The following is a 20,125-nucleotide window of genomic DNA, read 5'->3' as shown; positions in this document are numbered from 1 at the left end:
TTAAGGACACTCTGATGGAATAAGAAGCTGATGCTTAAACCTCTTCTTGTCACGGCATTTCATGAATGATTAAAGAAGAACAAGACCTTTTGGAATTGTATCTGCTTTCTATTTTTTAATAAGTGTATGCTAATTACACAAAATAGTGAGTTTCATTATGAAAATTTCATACATGTACATAAGATATTTCAGTTGTATTTACCACCCACTCTGGACTCCCCACACACTGCTGATGCCCTTCTTGTTCTCCTGATAGTCCCCGTCTACTTCCATGCCTTAAAACAGTAGATTCACACATGCAAGAAAACATCTGAGTCTACTCTCAGTCTGGTTTATTTCCCTAGACATGAAGACATCCATCTATTTTTCTGAAAATGACATAGTTTCACTCCTCTTAAGGACTGAATTGTGCATGTGTATCTGTATATATCACATTTTATTTATCCATCCATCCAATGATGGCACTTACTTTGATTTCCTACCTTGGGCACTGTGAATAGTGCTGTAGTAAACATGACTGTAGGTATTACGATTTATGTGGCTCTCGATTCAGGTGTATTCCCAGATGGATTAGACAGTAGGTCTATTTTTAGATTTGAAGGAAATGATATAGTGATTTCCACAGTGACTACTTCTTCCCAACAGTGTATAAAGATTCCCTTTCCTTTCACAATTCTTGCCAACGTTTGTTTTTTCCCTCTTTTTTTTTTAATTAAAAAAATGTGTGTGTGTGTGTGTGTGTGTGTGTACATACGTTTGTGTGCGTACATGCCAAACACACCTGTGGATATCAAAGGACATCTCTGTGGAGTGTGTTCTCTCCTTCCACCTCTATGTGTGTTCCACGGGCTGTCAGGTTTAGACACAGGAGCCTTTATACCATCTCACCCCACCCACCTGCTGCATGGCTTGGTTCTGGAAACCTGCCTGGGGTGACGAGGGAGTGAAGAAGTGACGGACACAAAGACACAGTACAGAAAAGCTGGGATTGGTCGGTGTCTCAGTTACTTTCCTATTGCTGTGAACAGACCTCATGACCAAGGCAACTTAGGAAAGAAAGCATTTAATTGGGGGCTTGCTTACAGTTTCAAAGAATGAGTCCATGATGATCATGGCAAGGAGCATGGCACCTGGCAGGCAGGCATGGCACTGGAGCAGTAGCTGAGAGCTTACATTCTGATCTGCAAGTTGGAGGCAGGTGAGATAAGAGAGGGGCTGACGTAGCCTGATATAGGCTTTGGAATTCTCAAAGCCCACCCCCAGTGACACACCCCTCCAACAAGGCCACACCCAATCCTCAAATGGTCCACCAAGTAGGGACCAAGCAGTCAGACATGGGAGAGAGTTGGGGCTATGCTCATTCAAACCACAAGTGGGCCTCTGACAGAGGGCACCAACTCTACAACTGAGAAACTTAGCACATTTATTGTGCATTGAATAAGGAGTCAGGTTAGCTAGTCTTGGTTGAAGGTCTCTGTAGCCAGACAATTTCAAGTTGTAGTCATCCTGGAGGAGGAAGCTGCAGGTGATAGTTTTCACACGCATGGTCAATATCCACACATGGGCCAGAAGAAGGATTTGCTATCATCATGGGTCTGAGACATTGGTCCTTCACATGGCTGTACTCCTGTCAATAATCCATGTTCACTCAAGATTTTCTTTAATTTATACTGCTTAATTTATTCCACCAAAGAAAATATCAGCTGAAGATAAAGGAATACATTTTAATACTCTGTACTGTCATACATACAAATACCCTGAGAGTACCCAGTGCAGCTTAATTTCAATAGCTGAAGTTTTAAAGGAAAGTCTGAAAAATGCTAATCGGAGATCTAGCTCTTTGATGAAACCATCAGGCGTGGTGAATTTATTAAAATTAATGTAAAAACGAGGAGGCAAAGCTGAAATGCTTTGGAAAGCAATGTTTTTAGATAGCTTCATTTCTCTCCCTTTTAGAACAGACACAGATGAAATGGTCTCTATGTGGATGCACAATGATATCCTCTTCAACTGTTTCCTAAATGCAAGCCTGTGGGTTTAAACAGCATGCTTGCATTTACAGCATACACATAGTAGTGTAGGACATAAAAAGAAGCATTTAACCTCTAGGAACATTAGTTATAGAATGCATTGCTATTACAAGGGAATATTTGGGAAAAAGGAAGGCGAGCAGGAAAGAAGGGAAAAGGAAAAGAAACAGAGCAAACAAGCAACTGAAAATAGCCATCAAGGTGCCTCGGGGACTTTAGATTGTGGCTACAATGTGACCCACAGGAGCCACTGCCTCACGTTCCTGCTTGCAGGCTTTCTCACCATGAGGGGCTGTGAACCAAAGTTGCTATTGCTATTTTATCACAAGAACAAGAGATGAAAACTGGTTCTGAGAAGTGGGATATAAAACAACAAATCTACAACAAATTTGACCTTGTGATTAGTAGGCCTTTGCAAGGAGCTTGTGGGAGGAATTTAGAAACGGAGTTGTTGGCTAGAGAAACCCTAGACTGCCCTAAGCAGCACTGAAGTGTGAAAGACCACACAGCTCCAACAGTGTGGGCGGTAAAGTCCTGGCTCAGGAAGTTTCAGAGGGAAACAAAGACTCTATCAGAAATTGGGTTAGAGACCACTTCTGTTACATTCTGGCAAAAATCTAGCCACATTATTCCTATATTCTGAGAAACTGATGTTTAAATTAAAAAAAATGGACTAATTTGTTTGGCAGAAATTATTACAAGATAGCATTCTTTGGGCTGTGGCATAGTTACCACTTACTGCTTTTAGCAATGTTTTCAGCAATTGAGCGGAAAGATATGAAAAATGTGCAGGTTTGTGAGGGAAAGGATCTTGATTAAGCTTAAAGTTGCAGACAGGAGTGTATAATTGTTAAAAATATTATCGCAGTTTAGGAGCCTTTTGCTTTTCATTGGGACAGTAGAAGAGGTGCCTTGGGAACGACTCACCCATTGAAGGCTCTAGCTTGCAAAAAACCCATATTCATTTGGAAAGGGGAGAGTGAACTGAGAATGTATCTGAAGGAGTTCTCTGCAGGGTCCCTGCCTGAAAACATTCTCCTAAAGAAGCATTTCCCTAGATTTGGCTTTGAAGATACATAAAGGCTGTTGGAGTTGTGGTCCAAGGGCCCAGCCTATGTCTCCAGATGGCAATAGAACTTGGCCAGTGGTGCTGATTTTGCAGTCAGGCTAGATCCAAGAGTGGGGGTCATGAAAACTTGTACTGACCACCGAGGCCAGGCAATGTGTGGTAGAGTCTGATTACCGGCAAGGAGGCCCTCAGAGGCCATTGTATGAAGCTGTGAATGAAGGTGAAGCCTAAGTTATAGAGACTCCAGCATGTTGGTGATGTCAGGACGGTGAGGCATCTGCTGAGGAAAGTTGCAGGCATGAGGTGGAGCCAGCCCAAGAGAAAGGCTACCTGTACACTCGGGAGAGTTTGGTCACTGCACCTGTCTCTGCACTGTGATAATGATTTATCTAGCTATCCAAGCCTGCCCCTTTGATTTCTCTCCCTTTTACTTAAGTTAAAACACACCGATTTGACCTGCTAAATGTATTGCCCCATGTGATCATCCTGGTCCCTACATCTTGTCCAAGCTCTCAAAACCGTCTCACTCCACAGACCTGAATTTTCTTCCCAACCTGATCATGCCAGCCTGGCTGCTCAAAATTTCCTCATGATCCTCCTCTGTAAAGTCTAACCCCCAGCCCCGGCTTTGAGCCTTCATCTCTTCTTTGTATCTGCAGTCTCTACGTTCTTGCCATTTCCCCACCCATTCCTCACACCCCAGCGTCCTACTTCTTGGAGTCCTAAGACTCGCAGACCGCTCCAGGGCTTTGCACAGCCTGTGCTCAGTCAGGGGTATAGGTTGTGTGGCCACAGCAGAAGCAGGGACACACGCACCGACTCCCCAAGCCTTCTTCAGCACCACTTCCGGTGTGCTCAGGGCTCCTTAGAGATGACTCCTTTATGTGGGGCTGGACAGCGCGTACTTATTGCTCTAGCAGAGGACCCCTGTTTGGTTCCTAGCACCCACATGGCAGCTAACAACCCTCTGTAACTCCAGTTCCAGGGCATCCTCCGCCCTCGTAGGGCCGCCCAGGACACTGCCTGCACGTGGCGAACACGTGGTGAACACGTGGTGAACACGTGGTGAACGTGGACTTGCACGCACGCGCACAAAACACTTACACACACACACCAGAGAGTAATACATCCTTTAAAACGACTATACGGCAGCGTGGCTGTTGGCACCCGTGGGCCGTGAGCTCCTCAGCTCGCTTGTCTGAGCACCACGTGAGCTTTCCCAGCGTCCTCGGACCCTTCGCAAGCTCCCAGAATCCACAGAACGCCCGACGACGACGACGACGTGGTGGAGAGTCAGAACCCCTGGCCCCGTGGAAAGGGAAGTCTCGCGAGATGTGCATCGCGAGAGCCTGGCCAGCTGGGGAGTCCGCCCAACCGTAATAAGTAGCCGTTGACCAGCCGCCCTCGTCCAGTCGGCGCGCTGCCCCGCGCCCGGTGCTGGCGTTCCCCGCGCCGTCCTTCCACGAGGTTCTGAGGCCGGAGCCCGCGGACGGTGAGGGTCTGGAGGGCGGCCGGGGGAGGGGCGGGGGACGAACACCCCACGCGCCGCTCGGTCCCGCGTGTCCCGGCGCGCGGTGGCTTCGAGGCCTAGGGAGGCCCGCTGGGCCTCGGGCTGTCGGGGGCGGCCTTCGCGGTTCCGGCCGGGCCCGAGGCCGCGTGGAGGCCCGAGGCGAACCATGCCTTGCGAACTCTTCCCCTCCCCTCCACCCCCGGGCCTGGCAGACCCACGCGGAAGGCGCCATGGAGAAGCAGAAGCCCTTCACGTTGTTCGTGCCCCCGAGACTGAGCAGCAGTCAAGTGTCGGCCGTGAAACCTCAGACGGCGGCGGGAGGAGACTCCAGCTACTTCAAGGTCAGTCTGCGCGTGCTCCCCGCGGGCGGGCGGGCGGGCGCGGTGCGGCCCGAGTTCCAGCCCCGGGACCCGCGTCATCTGCCTAGCTTTACTTCCAGGGATAAAAGATTGAAGAATCACTGTTGCTCTGCAGAGGTGGCTCGGCGGCGCCCAAGAGCACGGGCAGTGCTCAGCGTTTCCAGCTCTAGGGAGACGTGCTGGCACTGAACAGACACATACGTAGAGTCTAAAAGAATTGCTGCTGGAAAACTCTGCCTTTTATAAATAGTGTTTGCTCATTTAAATTATCTTTCTGGTCGAATAGTTTGAAACCATTTATTTGTAATGTCTTGCCATATTAATTGTAGGTCATAATGGGCTTCATAAGACATTTTTATGTATGTGTAACTTAAACGCTGCATGTACATCAAAGAATTTATAGTTACAGTGGCTTTAAGCAGATCCACATGCATCTATAATGTATTTGTAGGTGAGCACCGTTGAATATCAAAGTGATACTGAACAGTGTACGTAAGAACCTCCCGTTAAGCCCTTTTATCCTCCTTCTCCTAATTTCTTTCCTCTTCCTGCTAGTCCCCCTTCTACTTTGTTTCGTGTGCTTTTTTTTTTTTTTTTTTTTTTAAAGATTTATTTATTATGTATATAGTGTCCTGCCTGCATGTATGCCCACCAGAAGAGGGCACCAGATCTCATTACAGATAGTTGTGAGCCACCATGTAGGTGCTGGGAATTGAACTCAGGACCTCTGGAAGAGCAGCCAATGCTCTTAACCTCTGAGCCATCTCTCCAGCCCTACTTTGTTTCTTTTGTGTGTGTATTTGACCCAGTGTGTTTCATTAGTGTTGCTTACAGCAGTGTGACACTTAACCAGTGGCTGAAGAAAATGTCTCTCAGGATTTGAGGTAATTTATAAGGAAAAAATACAAGAAAATTAGGAATTGTACCAAGGAAAATTAAGACTATTTGGACAAATGACTATATGTGATAGTAATCAATATTATGATTGAGCTTCCTGATAGATAGGGTAAGGAGAAATTAATTAGTAAAATTCTAATTACTAGATTTCTCAGGTGAAGCAGCATTTTATTTTTAAATTTCTTAAGTAGAATATGGAAATGAGGATGGTGCAGTTAATATTTTAATTTTACATGCTGCAGAAAATTTCTGCTGTAGGCAAGACATTGAAATTTGATTCAGTGAAGGTAAATCTCAATTTGGTTGAAGAGAGATTGAAGGAAACTGTTAAAATTACTAGTATTCCAAAATATCTACAAAGCTTCTGTTATGTAATTTATAGCTTAGGTACATCTTACTAGGAGAAATAAATACATAATTAAAAATTTTGCTTAGTTTGCATAGCAGAAGCATTTGATATTTTAAACACTATACATCATAGGATTTATAATTACAGTGGCTTCTTTAAGTAGATATGGATACTATATAGTTGGGTATCACATTGTTAGGTATCAAAGTGGTATTGAACAGAATATTTAAGGAACCTCTTTGGATTTCTAGACTGTCAACAAATGTGCGGAAGGTGATTTTGGGGTTCCATTTACAGTGTCCAGTCTCTCAAAAAGTCGGGAAAACATTGATACAGGTAGGCTTGGACAAACAATATATCAACTTTCTTTTATGTAATTTATTTTTATTTTATGTGCATTGTTGTTTTGCCTATATGTATGTCTGTGTGAGGATGTCAGATCTTGGAATTACAGACAGTTGCTAACTACCATATGGGTGCTGGGAATTGAACCTGGGTCCTCTGGAAGAGCAGTTAGTGCTCTTAACTACTAACCCATCTCTCCAGCCCCCACCAACTTTCATAGAAACATTTTGTTGTATACATTGCCAGTTACTGAAAATACAATATAAATGTTACATTGATATTCTTGACATTCAACTAGATAAAATAATTTAAAACATGTTCTCATATTTAATACCAGTTTTTTTTTTTTCCAGATCCTGCTTTACAAAAACTTAGTATTTTGCCAGTGCTTGAACAGGTTAGTGAAAGTGTGTACATACAATCTGTTAGACAATAAATTATTTGAAGAAGAAAAATGGTAGTTGTGGAATTAGTAGGCTTGTGCACTTTTTATTATGTTTATTTATGCACATATGTGCTTGTACGCATTGTGTGTGTGTCTGTGCATATACCACATGTGTGAAGGTCAGACAACAACTTGCAGACCTAGGGCTCAAATCAGGTTATTGTTGTGGCAGGTGCCATTACTCATGAAGCCAATTTGCTGGCCATGTAGTCGTGTGTATTTAACTATCAATAGCTCTAAAAATATAATCTTATAGGAAACATTAATCTTTTAGGTTGCTAATTCTGGCAGTTGCCACTATCAGGAAGGACTAAGTGACTCCGATTTTGAGGTCAGATATTTCCTTCTTATTCTTGAAATTGCATTTATTATTTGAATATACCTTTTTAAGTATTAATATTTGGTTAATATTTTAAAATATATTCTTTGAAAATTTTCTTTTTGTGGTTCTAGGGACTAAATCAGAGCCTCATGCATAGAAACATTTTGTTATATACATTGCCAGTTACTACCACAAAGTTGCATTTCCATTCCAGATATTTTTTCCTCTAAAAGTATTTGAAGTGCTAAGCTTTTGTATTTTCCTGGGTAAAAGCAACAGTTCTTTTGGAGAAATTTATTTATTTTCGAGACAGTGTTTCTCTGTAGCTTTGGAGGCTGTCCTGGAACTCACTTTGTAGACCAGGCTGGCTTCGAACTCACAGAGATCCACCTGTCTCTGCCTCCCGAGTGCTGGGACCACCGCCCAGTGAGAAATTTAATTTTAAACAAAAAATTAAGACTAGAGGAGTAGAGATGAATACAATATGTGAGAAGGCCAGCATTTTACAAAAATAATATTTAATGAAATTGTTGTGTGGATGCTTGATTGTATAAGAAATGCATTTGTAGGATATGACATAGTTCTGATATTAGTTATAAAAATCATTCTTGTAGTGTATCTTCTAAACTTAGGAGAATTAAATGGCCTGATAAGTGCTCTATGTCTATTGCTAAGCTTCATAGTGTCATAGAATAAAAATTGGAACCAGTTTATATTTTGATAACAGGTTATCAGTAAGCAAATATCAGTAATTTTTTGGTTTTTCGAGACAGGGTTTCTCTGTAGCTTTAGAGCCTGTCCTGGACTAGCTCTGTAGACCAGGCTGGCCTCGAACTCATAGAGATCTACCTGCCTCTGCCTCCCGAGTGCTCGGATTACAGGCTTGCACCACCACCACCCGGCGGTAATTTTTTTAAAATGAAGCTTGATAGTTTTAATTTAGAGCTGTGTTATTTGCATAGCATTTGAGATGCCCTGAATTAGATCCCCAGCTCCAAAATGAAAAGTAAACCCAAATTCGTCTGGTATTTCTAATATAATGTGGATAAAAAAGGCAAGAAATGTAAATAAAACCTTAGGCTCATTGAAAATTACATATTATGAGGCTGGAGAGATGGCTCAGAGCTTAAGAACAGTGACTGCTCTTCCAGAGGTCCTGAGTTCAATTCCCAGAAACCACATGGTGCTCACAGCCATCTGTAATGAGATCTGGTGCCCTCTTCTGGCCTGCAGGGATACATGCAGGCGGAATACTGTATACATAATAAATAAATAAATCTTTTAAAAAATTTAAAAAAATGTTTAAAAAAAGAAGAAAGAAAATTACATATTATAGTTTCTATTTTTCTTGTCATTATATTTTAAACATCACACTTTTAATTTCTCTAATCAAAATGCTTTGAGACAATTGTTAACATTTATATATTTCTTATGGAGTGGTGTATTTGAGCTTTTATCCAGTCAGATTCTCTTACTGATGAAATTGTTTCTAACTTTAGCATTTTTCAGTTTTTGACTTTATTCAGTAATTTTAGTGAAGTAGTATATACTGTCTTGATACTATGAGTTAATCCTGTTAAGTATAAATTGAGTGCAGTTTGTCACCATTAATACATATGTACTTGTGGTCGGTAACTGTAGTTGGCTATATTAAAATCTTACAGAATTAACTTTTGAAAATTCACTTAAATAGAACTCAGAGCCAATGAGCAGACTGTATTCAAAACTGTATAAGGAGGCTGAAAAGATCAAAAAGTGGAAAGTGAACATAGAATCTGAACTGAAGCAGAAGGAAAATAAGTTGCAAGAAAACAGAAAGATAATTGAAGCCCAGCGAAAAGCCATTCAGGAACTGCAGGTATAACGAAGTTTTGAATCACAAATATGGCAAATATTTGAATCAAAATAAAATAAAAAGATAAAAATATGGCACACAGTAAATATTAGCACAGTACTGTGGAAAATAGAGTATTAATTCAAAGCAAATTGGGCTAATTTTATATGGCAGATATTTTGAGAACAAGGCTTTTTGAAATTTCATTAATTAAAGTTGCAGTTCAGCTTTAGGAGTGAATATGACACAAATTACACAAAATTCAATGAAGATGATTAAAGGAATAATTAGATAATAACCAATTTAATGACATTAATTTATTACAAAGTTTAAAATTTTAAGTCCTATTGATGTTAATTTGATGTGATATATATCAATGTATTTACACATAAAATTTTGAAATGATATAGCATACACTTCAAAATTATTAGAGATAATATTGTACTATATATTATTGAATGCTTTTACTGACCATTCAGCAAATTTTAAGCTGATGAGAGTAAAAGGTTCCTTCTTCCCTTTTTACATTTATTATGGTATGAATGTGTGTGTGTGTGTGTGTGTGTGTGTAAGTAAGTCAGAGGACAACTTGTGGGAGTTAGTCTTTTCTGTATCATGTATATTCTGAGGATTGAATTCAGATTTCTAGGTGTGGTGGCATATGTCCTAACTGGCTGAGCCATTTTGTTTTCCCCTTACACTTTCTTGAGATAGATAGGGTTTAGTCTTGTGTAGCTCAGTCTGGCCTCAGATTCACTGTATTTGTTGAAACTGGCCCTTCAACTCCTTGATCCTCATGTTTTCCACAGAGGTTGGTTGTTTTTTACTCTTTGGCTCTTTGCTATTTTGGGGGCCTGCCACCCAGCTCCCAAATAATTATACAGAGACTTATTCTTACTTATGAATGCCTGGCCTTAGCTTGGCTTATTGCTAGCCAGCTTTTTTAAACTTAAATTATCCCGTCTATCTTTTAAGCCTTTCTCTATTTTTGTTTACCTTTCCTTACTTCTTACTCTGTGGCTTGCTGTGTATCTGGGTGGCTGGGCCCTGGAGTCGTCCTGGCCCCCTCCTTATCCTGTTCCTCCTGATCTCTCTTTTTCTCCTTTGTTTATTCTTTCTGCCTGCCAGGCCTGCCTATCCTTTCTGCTGCCTTGTTCAGCACTTTATTAGACAATCAGCTGTTTGAGACAGTCAAAGTAACAGCTTCACAGAGTTAAACAAATGCAACATAAACAAATGTAACATAAACACATGTTTGCATCATTAAACAAATGTTCCACAGCATAAAAAAATTAACACATCCCAAACTAGTATTCTATAACATTTTATCTTCCAAAGAAACCCATATTTTTATGGACAATTCAAAAAGTGCAACAAAAATTTCCTTTTATGTGGAAAGAAAATCTTATAGAACTTATATAACATGCTAGTATAGAAAACCTGCTTAATGATACTCACTGATTTTTTTAAGTGAAATGTGATTAACTTTTTCTATTTTGTAAATTAGTTTGAAAATGAGAAAGTAAGCTTGAAATTAGAAGAAGAAATTCAAGAAAACAAAGATTTAATAAAGGAGTAAGTAGTAATTTAATGATTTTACCTCCAAATTTATTACTAAGATAGTTTTTATTTGTGTTATGTAGCATACCAATAATTTCTGCCTGAGTGTGTGTGGAGCCAAGAGGGAGTGGATAAAGTCCTGAGTGAATGTGTATTGTTTGTCATGGGCACAGCTTCAGACCTGGGGTGTGGCAAAGCCTTCCTCTGGTCTGAAGAGAATTGTGACTGTGTGCAAATAAGAGTATTTATGAATGGTTGATCAGTGTTCAAACACTAATAACTGTAGCTTTCCTTTTCTGGATGATGAAAACCTGAGACTGCAGCCGTGGGCCAGTGGTGGCACATGCCTTTCATCCCAGCTCTCGGGAGGCAGAGCCAGGCGGATCTCTGTGAGTTTGAGGCCAGCCTGGGCTACAGAGTGAGATCTAGGACAGGCTCCAAAGCTACAGAGAAACCCTGTCTCAAAAACCCAAAAAAACCAAAACAACAACAATAACAACAAAAAACCCCCAAAACCTGAGACTGCTCCCCTTCAGAGTCCTCCTACCAAGACTAGCTAGCTCCTTTTGTGCTGTTCTCAGTTGTTGCATAGTTGGCATTGCTCCATCAGAGTGAGTGCAGCCCACCTGATGCTAGCTCTTCTGTATATGTGTCTATGTGCACCTTCTTCATTCCCTTGCTGCTTCTGTTAGGTTTCCAGGACCAAAGCATCAGGTCATGCATGAGTGCTGGGGGAAAGTAGATACACCCATTCTACCTTTTTAGATTTAGCAAGCTGCCTAATGATGAATAACTTCTCACTTTCTGAAATGTCAGGTGTCAGGAGGAATCATTTCCTGAAATCAAAAAAGATGCCTAAAAATTTGTTCCCTAGAACTACCTTTGCATATTGTCCATCTTCCCGTGTCACTGTTGCCCTAGGAGCAACACTTGTAAAATAGAGTCAGCCCAATTTGGAACTGCTTTTTCCTCTCAGATACCTTTTTTTTTTTTTTTTTTGGTCAGTGTAATCATTTGTACCGAAAAACTGTATGTTGCAAAACTAAACCAAATTGTTCTTTATATTAGTAAATTAATACAAATAGAGATCTTATTCAGACAATGAATAGTTGCTGAAAAAATTACCTTACTTTTGGTTTTGAAGGTTAGAGGAATTGCCTCCATCAGATTGAACTGTAGGCAAGTCTGTGATATATTTTCCTGATTAATTATTGATGTGGGAGGGCCTTGCCACGGTGGGCAGTGATGTTCTTGGCAGATGCTTGGGGCTGTAGCAGGCTGAGCAAGCCATGAGGAGCAAGCCAATCATCAGCATTGCTCCATGGTTCCTGCTTGTGCTTTTGCTTGGGTTCCTGATCTGATTTCCCTCAGTGATTGACTGTGATCAGGACATGTAAGTCAAACCCTTTCCAAGTTGCTTTTAGTCACGGTGTAGCAAGCAATAGAACGCAAACTAGGACAGGCATCAAGAGTAGTTTAGGAGTAATTAGTAAATGAAAAATTTAGCCTTATCATTTTTCCTAGATAAACCTGGAACCTTTTTTCTGAGAGGGTATTAATTGTAATAGTACTTGCCTAGAGACTGGTAAGGAGTTGTCACTTAGAGGGAAGCAGTTATTAAATGATTTTGCCAATAATAGTCTCTACTTTTTCTTGATATAATTGTTACTGTGTGATATGCAGTATATATAAAATATAATGTTTTAAAAATTTTCTAAAATTTTAACTATATGTCTGTAACTTCCATGTATTATTTTACTTAGGGGAACCATTTTTTTTTTCTTTCAGGAATAATGCTACAAGACATTTGTGTAATCTGCTTAAGGAAACCTGTGCTAGATCTGCAGAAAAGACAAATAAATGTAGGTATCTTTCTTATTTTATATGGTTGTATCAATTTATTACTCATTTAATGGTGGAGACTGGAGGAAAAGTTGCCTTTTCAGTTTTTGGAATTAATTTTGATTTTATTGAATTTTATGTGTCTCATCTTATTTTTAATGTAAGAAGTAGCTAAGTTTTCTGTTTTTGAAAGGTAATAAATATCAATAAGAGTATATATTTGTAATTAATATTCATTTCAATTGTGATTTAATGAGTAGTCTATTTTGTCCAGAACTACCATGGCATTGAATCAAGAATAAGATATAAATCCATGCCCATAATAGGAAATACAATGCTGTGGGGTAGGTACGGTATATTGATACATTTTATAACTACATTAAAGCCAATAGTAGAGTATACGTAGGACATTGGTATGTACCATAAGAATATAGAAAAAATACCATACTCATCTAGTAATGGAGCCTTTGTAACACTGTAGTGTACAATAATTTGTAGCCATGCTGCTGTAAACAAGCCTCTAGCACTGCCAGTTGTATGAAAGTATACCACATAAATTAATTATATAATACTTGATAATCAAGCATGTTGCTGCTTTTTAAATTTTCTAGACTATATTTTTCAGTTTCTATTTAAAAGTGTACTTCCACATTAAAAAAAAGTTAATTTTACAAGAGTCTCAAGCAGGTCCTTCAGAGGTATTCTAAAAGAAGGTATTTTCGTTATCATAGGAGATGACAGCTCCATGTGTGTTCCTGTTCTTGAAAACTTTCCAATGGAGCAAGATGTGGAAATGGAATACAGTGATGTTATCTTTTTTTTTTTTTTTTTTTTTTTGGTTTTTCAAGACATGGTTTCTCTCTGTAGCTTTTGCGCCTTTCCTGGAACTCACTTGGTAGCCCAGGCTGGCCTTGAACTCACAGAGATCAGCCTGGCTTTGCCTCCTGAGTGCTGGGATTAAAGGGGTGCGCCACCACCGCCCAGCGATGTTTATTATCTTTTGGGTTTTTCGAGACAGGGTTTCTCTGTGTAGCTTTGCGCCTTTCCTGGAACTCACTTGGTAGCCCAGGTTGGCCTCGAACTCACAGAGATCTACCTGGATCTGTCTCTCAAGTTCTGGGATTAAAGGCATGCACCACTGCCTCCCAGCAATGTTTATTATCTTAACACTGTATACCTCAGATAAATTTGTGTGTACATATCTTCATTTTTAACCAGAAAGTTTAAAAAGTAAAAAAAAAAAAGAAAATACTAGGCATGGTGATAAATGCTTTTAATCTTAGCATTTCAGCTGAGGCCGAAAGATTGTAAGTTTGAGGCCAACCTAGGCTATGTAGTGAGAGTCTGTTTCAAAGGACCAAGAAAAACAAAAGTATATAATAAGGATTTGAAGAAAGAAAATATTTTTGTATGGCTGTACAGTATTTTGTTTTGACTCTTGTAAAAAATTAAAGTTTATAAAATAAAGTAATTGCAATAAGCTTAGGTTAATTTATTATCAAAGAAAAAGATTAAAACAAATGGACAATGTTTATAAAGTCAACAGAAGTATGCAGTAATGTTCTAAGCCTTCACATTCACATTCACTTACTCCTCACTCACTGACTCATTCAGTAAAACTTACATGGATTGCATGTTAGATTGATTAAGGATAATAAGACTGGCGTGGTGGCACTTGCCTATAATTGCAGGACTTGGGAAGTAGAGGCAGGAAGTAGTGAAGGATTGGGAATGTAGCTTAGTGGTGGAGTGTTTGCCTACCATACTTAAGGCTCTGAGTTTGATTCCAGTACTAAAGAATTTAAAAAATTTTTACCTTCATGTATTCCTTCTTTGGTGTTCATCTTTATGCAGATTTGAATTTCTTACCTATATTACTTCCTTCTCTCAAAAGAACTTAAACATTTTTGAAGCTTGTCTACTGACAAATCTATTTTGTCTAGAGAAAGTTTAAAAAATTTTAAATAACATTTATTGTGTGTGTGTTTGTGTGTGCGTGCATGTGCACACATGCCTATACACAAACAGTGTGCTATAGCATATTTGTGGAGGCCAGAGGATAACTTACAGGAGTTAATAGCTCTGATTCACCATTTAGTTCAGGCTGACCATCCTTAGGCCTTAGTCTTCTGATCTTGAACCTTGCAAATTAAAATGTGTTTATTTGCCTTTATTCTCTAATTCTAATTTTTTCTTCATTAATATTTTTTCCCCTTTAGTTTCTTTATCTTTGGTTTCATGTAGTTTGAAATAGAATTAGATGTAATTTTTTTCCTTTTTTTCTCTTTTGATTATTTTTCTCAAATCTCATGGATATGTGGTTTAGTGTCTGACATTAATTTGGGGGAAATTCTTAGTTGCTATTGTTGGAAATAGTACTTTTGTTTCTTTCTTTTCTAGTGTTTCCTTATGCTTGTATTTCATCTTTTATAACTTTCTCACAGTTTTTTTTATTCTTGCAACTCCCATTTCTCACAGTTTTATTCTGTTCTTTCTGAAAGTTTCTCTTTGTTTTTTATTAAGATCTTTATTACATTTACTATTTTTATGTGTATTGGTAATTCCTGTCATCTCTGTTCTTTCTCGTCCTTGTTCTCATATTTGCTCTGTGTTTTTTGTTGTTCTTGTGCCTTACTACTTTACAGCTGCATATGGAACTGATATAAATTGGTCTTCAGTAACAGTGGTATTGTGTAGAGGACAGGGAGAGGTGTAGGAAATATTCTGTAGACCTGTGATTAGGCCTCAATCTTTTAGCAAATCCTTGCCTATGAATTAAGAACTTTTAATTACTTTCCCTTCCCTTTAGGTGGGGCAATATACAAAATGGCTAGAGTGTGCTGGAGTTTGTTATTTTCCCTTCTCCTGCCTTTGACCTTCCTCTTCTGTTCTCTTCCCTGCCCTCCCCTCCCTTTCCTTCCCTCCCTCCCGTTCTTCTCCTTCTCTTCTCTCCCCTCCTTACCTTTCCTCTCCTCTGCTCTCCTCCTCTCCCCTCCCCTCCCCTGCTCTTCTCTCCTCTCCTCCTCTCCCCTCCCCTCCCCTTCTCTCCTCTCCTCCCCTCCTCTCCCTGCCTCTCCTTTCCTGTCCTCTCTCCCCTCCTCTCTCCCTTCCTTTTCTCTTCTCACCTTCTTTCCCTTCCTCCCCTTCCATTATTTTCCCTTTTTCTTCCTTTCCTTCTCCTAGATGGTAGTCTAGGGATGGTTAGAACAGTATATTTTTAATTCTTCTGTAGGGAAGGCTGGAGTCAGTTCTTTCTCCTTCCCCAGGTCAGTCAGTCTATGATTTTGTCCTAGTTAAATAGGTTCCCCCACAGGGAAGCTCTCCTTAGGAACAGAATGCCTATAGTGTATTTCAAATAGTCCCTTTTCACTTCCTCTTGTTGGAACATCTGAACCTAGGAAAATTGTAAGAAGTTAAGCTTGTAAGAATGTTGTGCCTACCATGACTATCCCTTTGAAATTTTTAATCTCAGATTTATCCACATTGAGTGACTAGCAAATGCCAATTATAAGTCAGATATTTTTACTTTTTTAAATGCTGGTTCTGGCTCACAGAGTTTTCTGTTTTGCCTTTCTGCTCAGAATAAATTGTAAATTGTGATTTTGCTTATCTATTTTTGAAGGTAGTGGCTTGCTCTGTGACCTTGCTTCTCTTTTGGGTCAAAGAATTTTCAGTGTACCTTCTTTTTTTACTTAGGGAATAGAAACTTTCAAGATTTTTGCATAACAGTTCAAAACCCAGACTTTTTCTGATGCTATTTTGAGAAACTCAGAACTGAATTATGTACTCACATAATTTGAAATGTTTTAATGTTTTCTGAGATATGAAATATCTTGATGTTATGTTTTAAAATTTAACTTTAAAGTTTTTAATGATAATTACAGATGAATATGAACGAGAAGAAACCAGACAAGTTTATGTGGATTTAAATAATAACATTGAGGTAAGTGTTAGTAAAAGCATTATTATTTTAAGTAAAAGAATTTCTAAGCAGAGTGATAGCTACAGAGGTCTTGTCATTTGTAATTGCTAAAAGATCTTTATTTAATAGTTGCATGATTGAATCACCAGTAAAATTCTTAAGGTTCTAAACTATGAATAGTAACTAACGTTTTGTATATAGTAGTGTGTGTTCACATGAGTATGGGTGCATGTCTATGCATGTGTATATGGAGTCTCAGGTTGATGTCAGGAATTTTCCTTCTGTGCTCTACCACCTTATCTTTTGAAGTAGGGTATCTCAGTCAAACCCAGAGCTTGCTGATATGGCTAATTTCCCTGGCCAGCTTGCCTTAGAGATCTACTGTCTCTGCTTTCCAAGGCAGGAATAATAGGCAGGCCACCACTCCCACTTAGAATTTATAAAGGTTCTAGGGATTCAAATTTTGGTCTTCTGTATTGCCACATGGCACATGATTTCACTGTAAAGCCACCTCTCCAACTCTGTAATACCTCTTAAATTAACACGTTAGTAATACAATTTAGTTTATTAAATATTTATTGGTTGCTTTGTGTCAGAGACCAGCCTATTGTGACATATAACTTGTTGATTTGAAGAAAAAAAGTTGAGTATTACTAATCTATATTTTGTTCCTGTTTACCTTTATCTTACTTTCTGCTTCGTTTTTATGCTGTAATCCTTTTCTGTTTTGTTTCTTAGCTTTTTTTGATGCTTTGTTTGTTCTTTTCAGAACTTTTGTGTTCAAACTCTTATATGTGCTTATGAACATTGTTTTTTTCTCTCTAACTGTACAATTAATCCAAACATCATTATTCAGTTATTCTCTACCTTCCTATTTCATTTAACTTTTATGAAGAATATTTAAAGCTACATGACAATTGCTTGATATACGCATTTATTTTATATGTATGCATATTCTTTCTCATACTCAATATAAAATTTCCAGTACAGTGGGCTTTATATTGTATCCTAAGTGCCTAAAATAGTTCTAGACACATAATAGGCATTCAGTAAATATTTAGTGGATGAATGAATGAATAAAATAATTTGATTTTTGTAAAGCAAAATTTATTGAATGTTAAGTAAATGTGTACTATCAGGCTATGCAAACATAATTTTGAAGTCTTATGAGGCTTCCTCATGTTATTGGGGAAGAAAGAAATATAATAAGCACAGATAAGTCTAAAATGATAGTTTTGATCTTAATGCTTGTTTGTATAAGCCCCTTAAAATCTTATGGACTGTGGTAGGAGATTATTGTATGTTAAAATATGTTAAGAGAATAGAGTGACAGTATTCTCTTTGTTCTTGTTCGGTGTTACGTGACATTAGTCATTCTATAATTTTTTTTACTTACATACATACATGTAAATATACATAAAATATTAAATACATATAATTTGTATTGTTAATCCTACCAGGTGAGAATAAGACCATCACCACAATTTTAAGCTAAATTTGAAGCAAGCTTCAGTTAAATACTGGGCAGGTTGATGGACTCTGGCCAGGTCCATTCCAGGGTTCCCATGAAATGGGGACTAATCACATTTTGCAGAGGCTTAAAAAGGCAAACCCATAAGGCCATTGTACTTCCCACCAGGTCTAATCAGGGGCAAGAACACATCATGATGTATACTTCCTGCCTGCATACTTCCTGCTTACATCCAATTGGGCAAGGGTACATTCTGATGTATTTCCTGCCCATGTACTTCCTGCCTACATATGATCAAGCACATTCAGTGCAGATGAGTCAAATTTGTTTAGGGGAGTAAAAACATGTGGCTTGTTTTCTCCCGTAAACAGTAGCCTGCAGTATTTCAGTAAGTATCTGTCCTTGGGAAAGGGCTGGAGGTATTTGGCTCTCACATTACCCTTGAGTCAAATCGTTGACTCTTCAGTGGGTACCTGTTTATATTGGGATCTAATAACCATCAGTTTAATGATACCCAGACAGGAATTATCATCTAGTTAAGGTATTAATGTGCAAGAACTAACAGGAATTTGTAGAAATTTCAGGGTCCAAGGCCCTGAAATGGCTAACATGAGAATTACTATCTAGGAGGAACCTGGAAATGAGAATGATCACCAGTTACTTATTTCATCTCAGATCCCACTGTTTTGCAATGTTTCTTTGAGTACAGCCAGATTATCTGCAATTAATCCCAAATAGTTTGTATAGAAACAACAATTTTCTCTTAAAGTTATACAATAACCTCTCTTTTACGTAGAGCAGGTCAAAGTGTCCTATTGTAGAAATATTCCAGTGAGTGAATTTACCTGTTGATATTTCTGGGCCCATTTTCCTGGCATGACAATTGGCACTACTATAGGTAGCTATTTTGTCCCCTATGCCAGGGAGTTATTTTTAGACTCAGTATTTCAGCCTATTGGGGACAAGGGGAGATATATTCTCTTCTGTAACTGTTCTGGCTGATGCTAGGATATTGTTGTGAGGGCTTAGGAAGGCTGAAATCCTAGTCAGAAACTGTAAGTGGGATCAGGAAATGGGGTGTTCACCAGAAGATTCTGGTTACGTGACCCAGCTGAAGAGACAAGGAGCAATCACATTGGCTTTACTGGTTTACCTTAGCTTTTAGCAAGTCCAGAGCTCAGCAGTTAGCAGTCTGCAGCTGATTCCTGGATGGCATCTATCAGCCAAGTGAAAATTTGCTGAGACAGATATAGATTAGGGACAGAAGTTAAAGTTTAGGAACTTAAAGAAAAGTCTTACATTTGGAATTTTCAGGCTCATGGTCCTAGTGATTGGGGGAGGGGAGGTGTCCTAAGATCAGGAATGAGATCTCACTTTCAGGAATAGGCAGATGGGAAACAGGTTGTATTCATCTGGAGTCCTTTTGACCTGTGAGAGGTGTTTCCGAGTCTTAGAACTCCGTTGATTCTTTTAAACTTACATGAAATTTTTAGATTACAAAAGGATAAAAGTTTTAGATATAGTCACATTACTCTGTGCTGAAATTGAAATCCACATTGTAGAAAAAGCAGCTAACAGGTGTCTATATAACAGCTGGAGTAGACTCATGCCTTTGAGTCCTAGAAAAGACCATAGCTTTGGGTTAAAAAGCATGACCATGAGCTGGGCGGTGGTGGCGCATGCCTTTAATCCCAGCACTCAGGAGGCAGAGGATCTCTGTGAGTTCGAGGCCAGCCTGGGCTACCAAGTGAGTTCCAGGAAAGGCTTAAAGCTACACAGAGAAACCCTGACTCGAAAAACCAAAAAAAAAAAAAAAAAAAAAGCATGACCATGAAGGTTCTATAATGACAATTAGGGTAGTCACCACTCTGATTACAGGAGAAGGCCAGTTCTTTCAGGCACCCTCTCCACTATTGCTAGGAGTCTTAGCTGGGGTCATTCTTGTGAATTCCTGGAATTTTCCCTGGCACCAGGTTTCTCCCTAACACCATATGGCCACCTCTATCAAGATACCTCTTTCATTGCTCTCCGTCCATCCCTCCCCTAACTTGACCATCCTGATCCTTCATGTTCCCATCTCCTATCCCTTTCCTTCTTCTACCGCTCCGCCCCCTCCCCCCCCCCCAGTTTACCCAGGAGATCTTATCAATTTCCCCTTCCGAGTAACTGA

General features: G+C 39.2%; 1 protein-coding gene across 3 annotated transcripts in view; it reads left to right on the top strand.

Annotated features, from left to right (window-relative positions):
• Positions 1-4,839: 4,839 nt before the first annotated feature.
• Sycp1 (synaptonemal complex protein 1) overlaps positions 4,840-20,125 on the top strand; it is a 103,025-nt gene continuing 87,739 nt past the window's right edge. For 2 of the 3 annotated variants that reach the window (XM_036191300.1, XM_036191299.1), the window contains exons 1-8: positions 4,840-4,950; positions 6,466-6,550; positions 6,913-6,970; positions 7,296-7,335; positions 9,020-9,184; positions 10,668-10,735; positions 12,509-12,582; positions 16,447-16,505. In XM_036191300.1, coding sequence (XP_036047193.1) covers positions 4,840-4,950; positions 6,466-6,550; positions 6,913-6,970; positions 7,296-7,335; positions 9,020-9,184; positions 10,668-10,735; positions 12,509-12,582; positions 16,447-16,505 — 660 coding nt within the window. Of the gene's footprint in view, positions 4,951-6,465; positions 6,551-6,912; positions 6,971-7,278; positions 7,336-9,019; positions 9,185-10,667; positions 10,736-12,508; positions 12,583-16,446; positions 16,506-20,125 lie in introns of all 3 variants that reach the window. The other variant, XM_036191298.1, reaches the window with a different exon arrangement.

Source organism: Onychomys torridus, chromosome 6 (assembly GCF_903995425.1).
Source record: "Onychomys torridus chromosome 6, mOncTor1.1, whole genome shotgun sequence".
NCBI classification, from domain to species: Eukaryota; Metazoa; Chordata; class Mammalia; order Rodentia; family Cricetidae; genus Onychomys; species Onychomys torridus.
The sequence above is the reverse complement of the archived record's forward strand: the minus strand, read 5'-3'. Positions and strand labels throughout refer to the sequence as shown.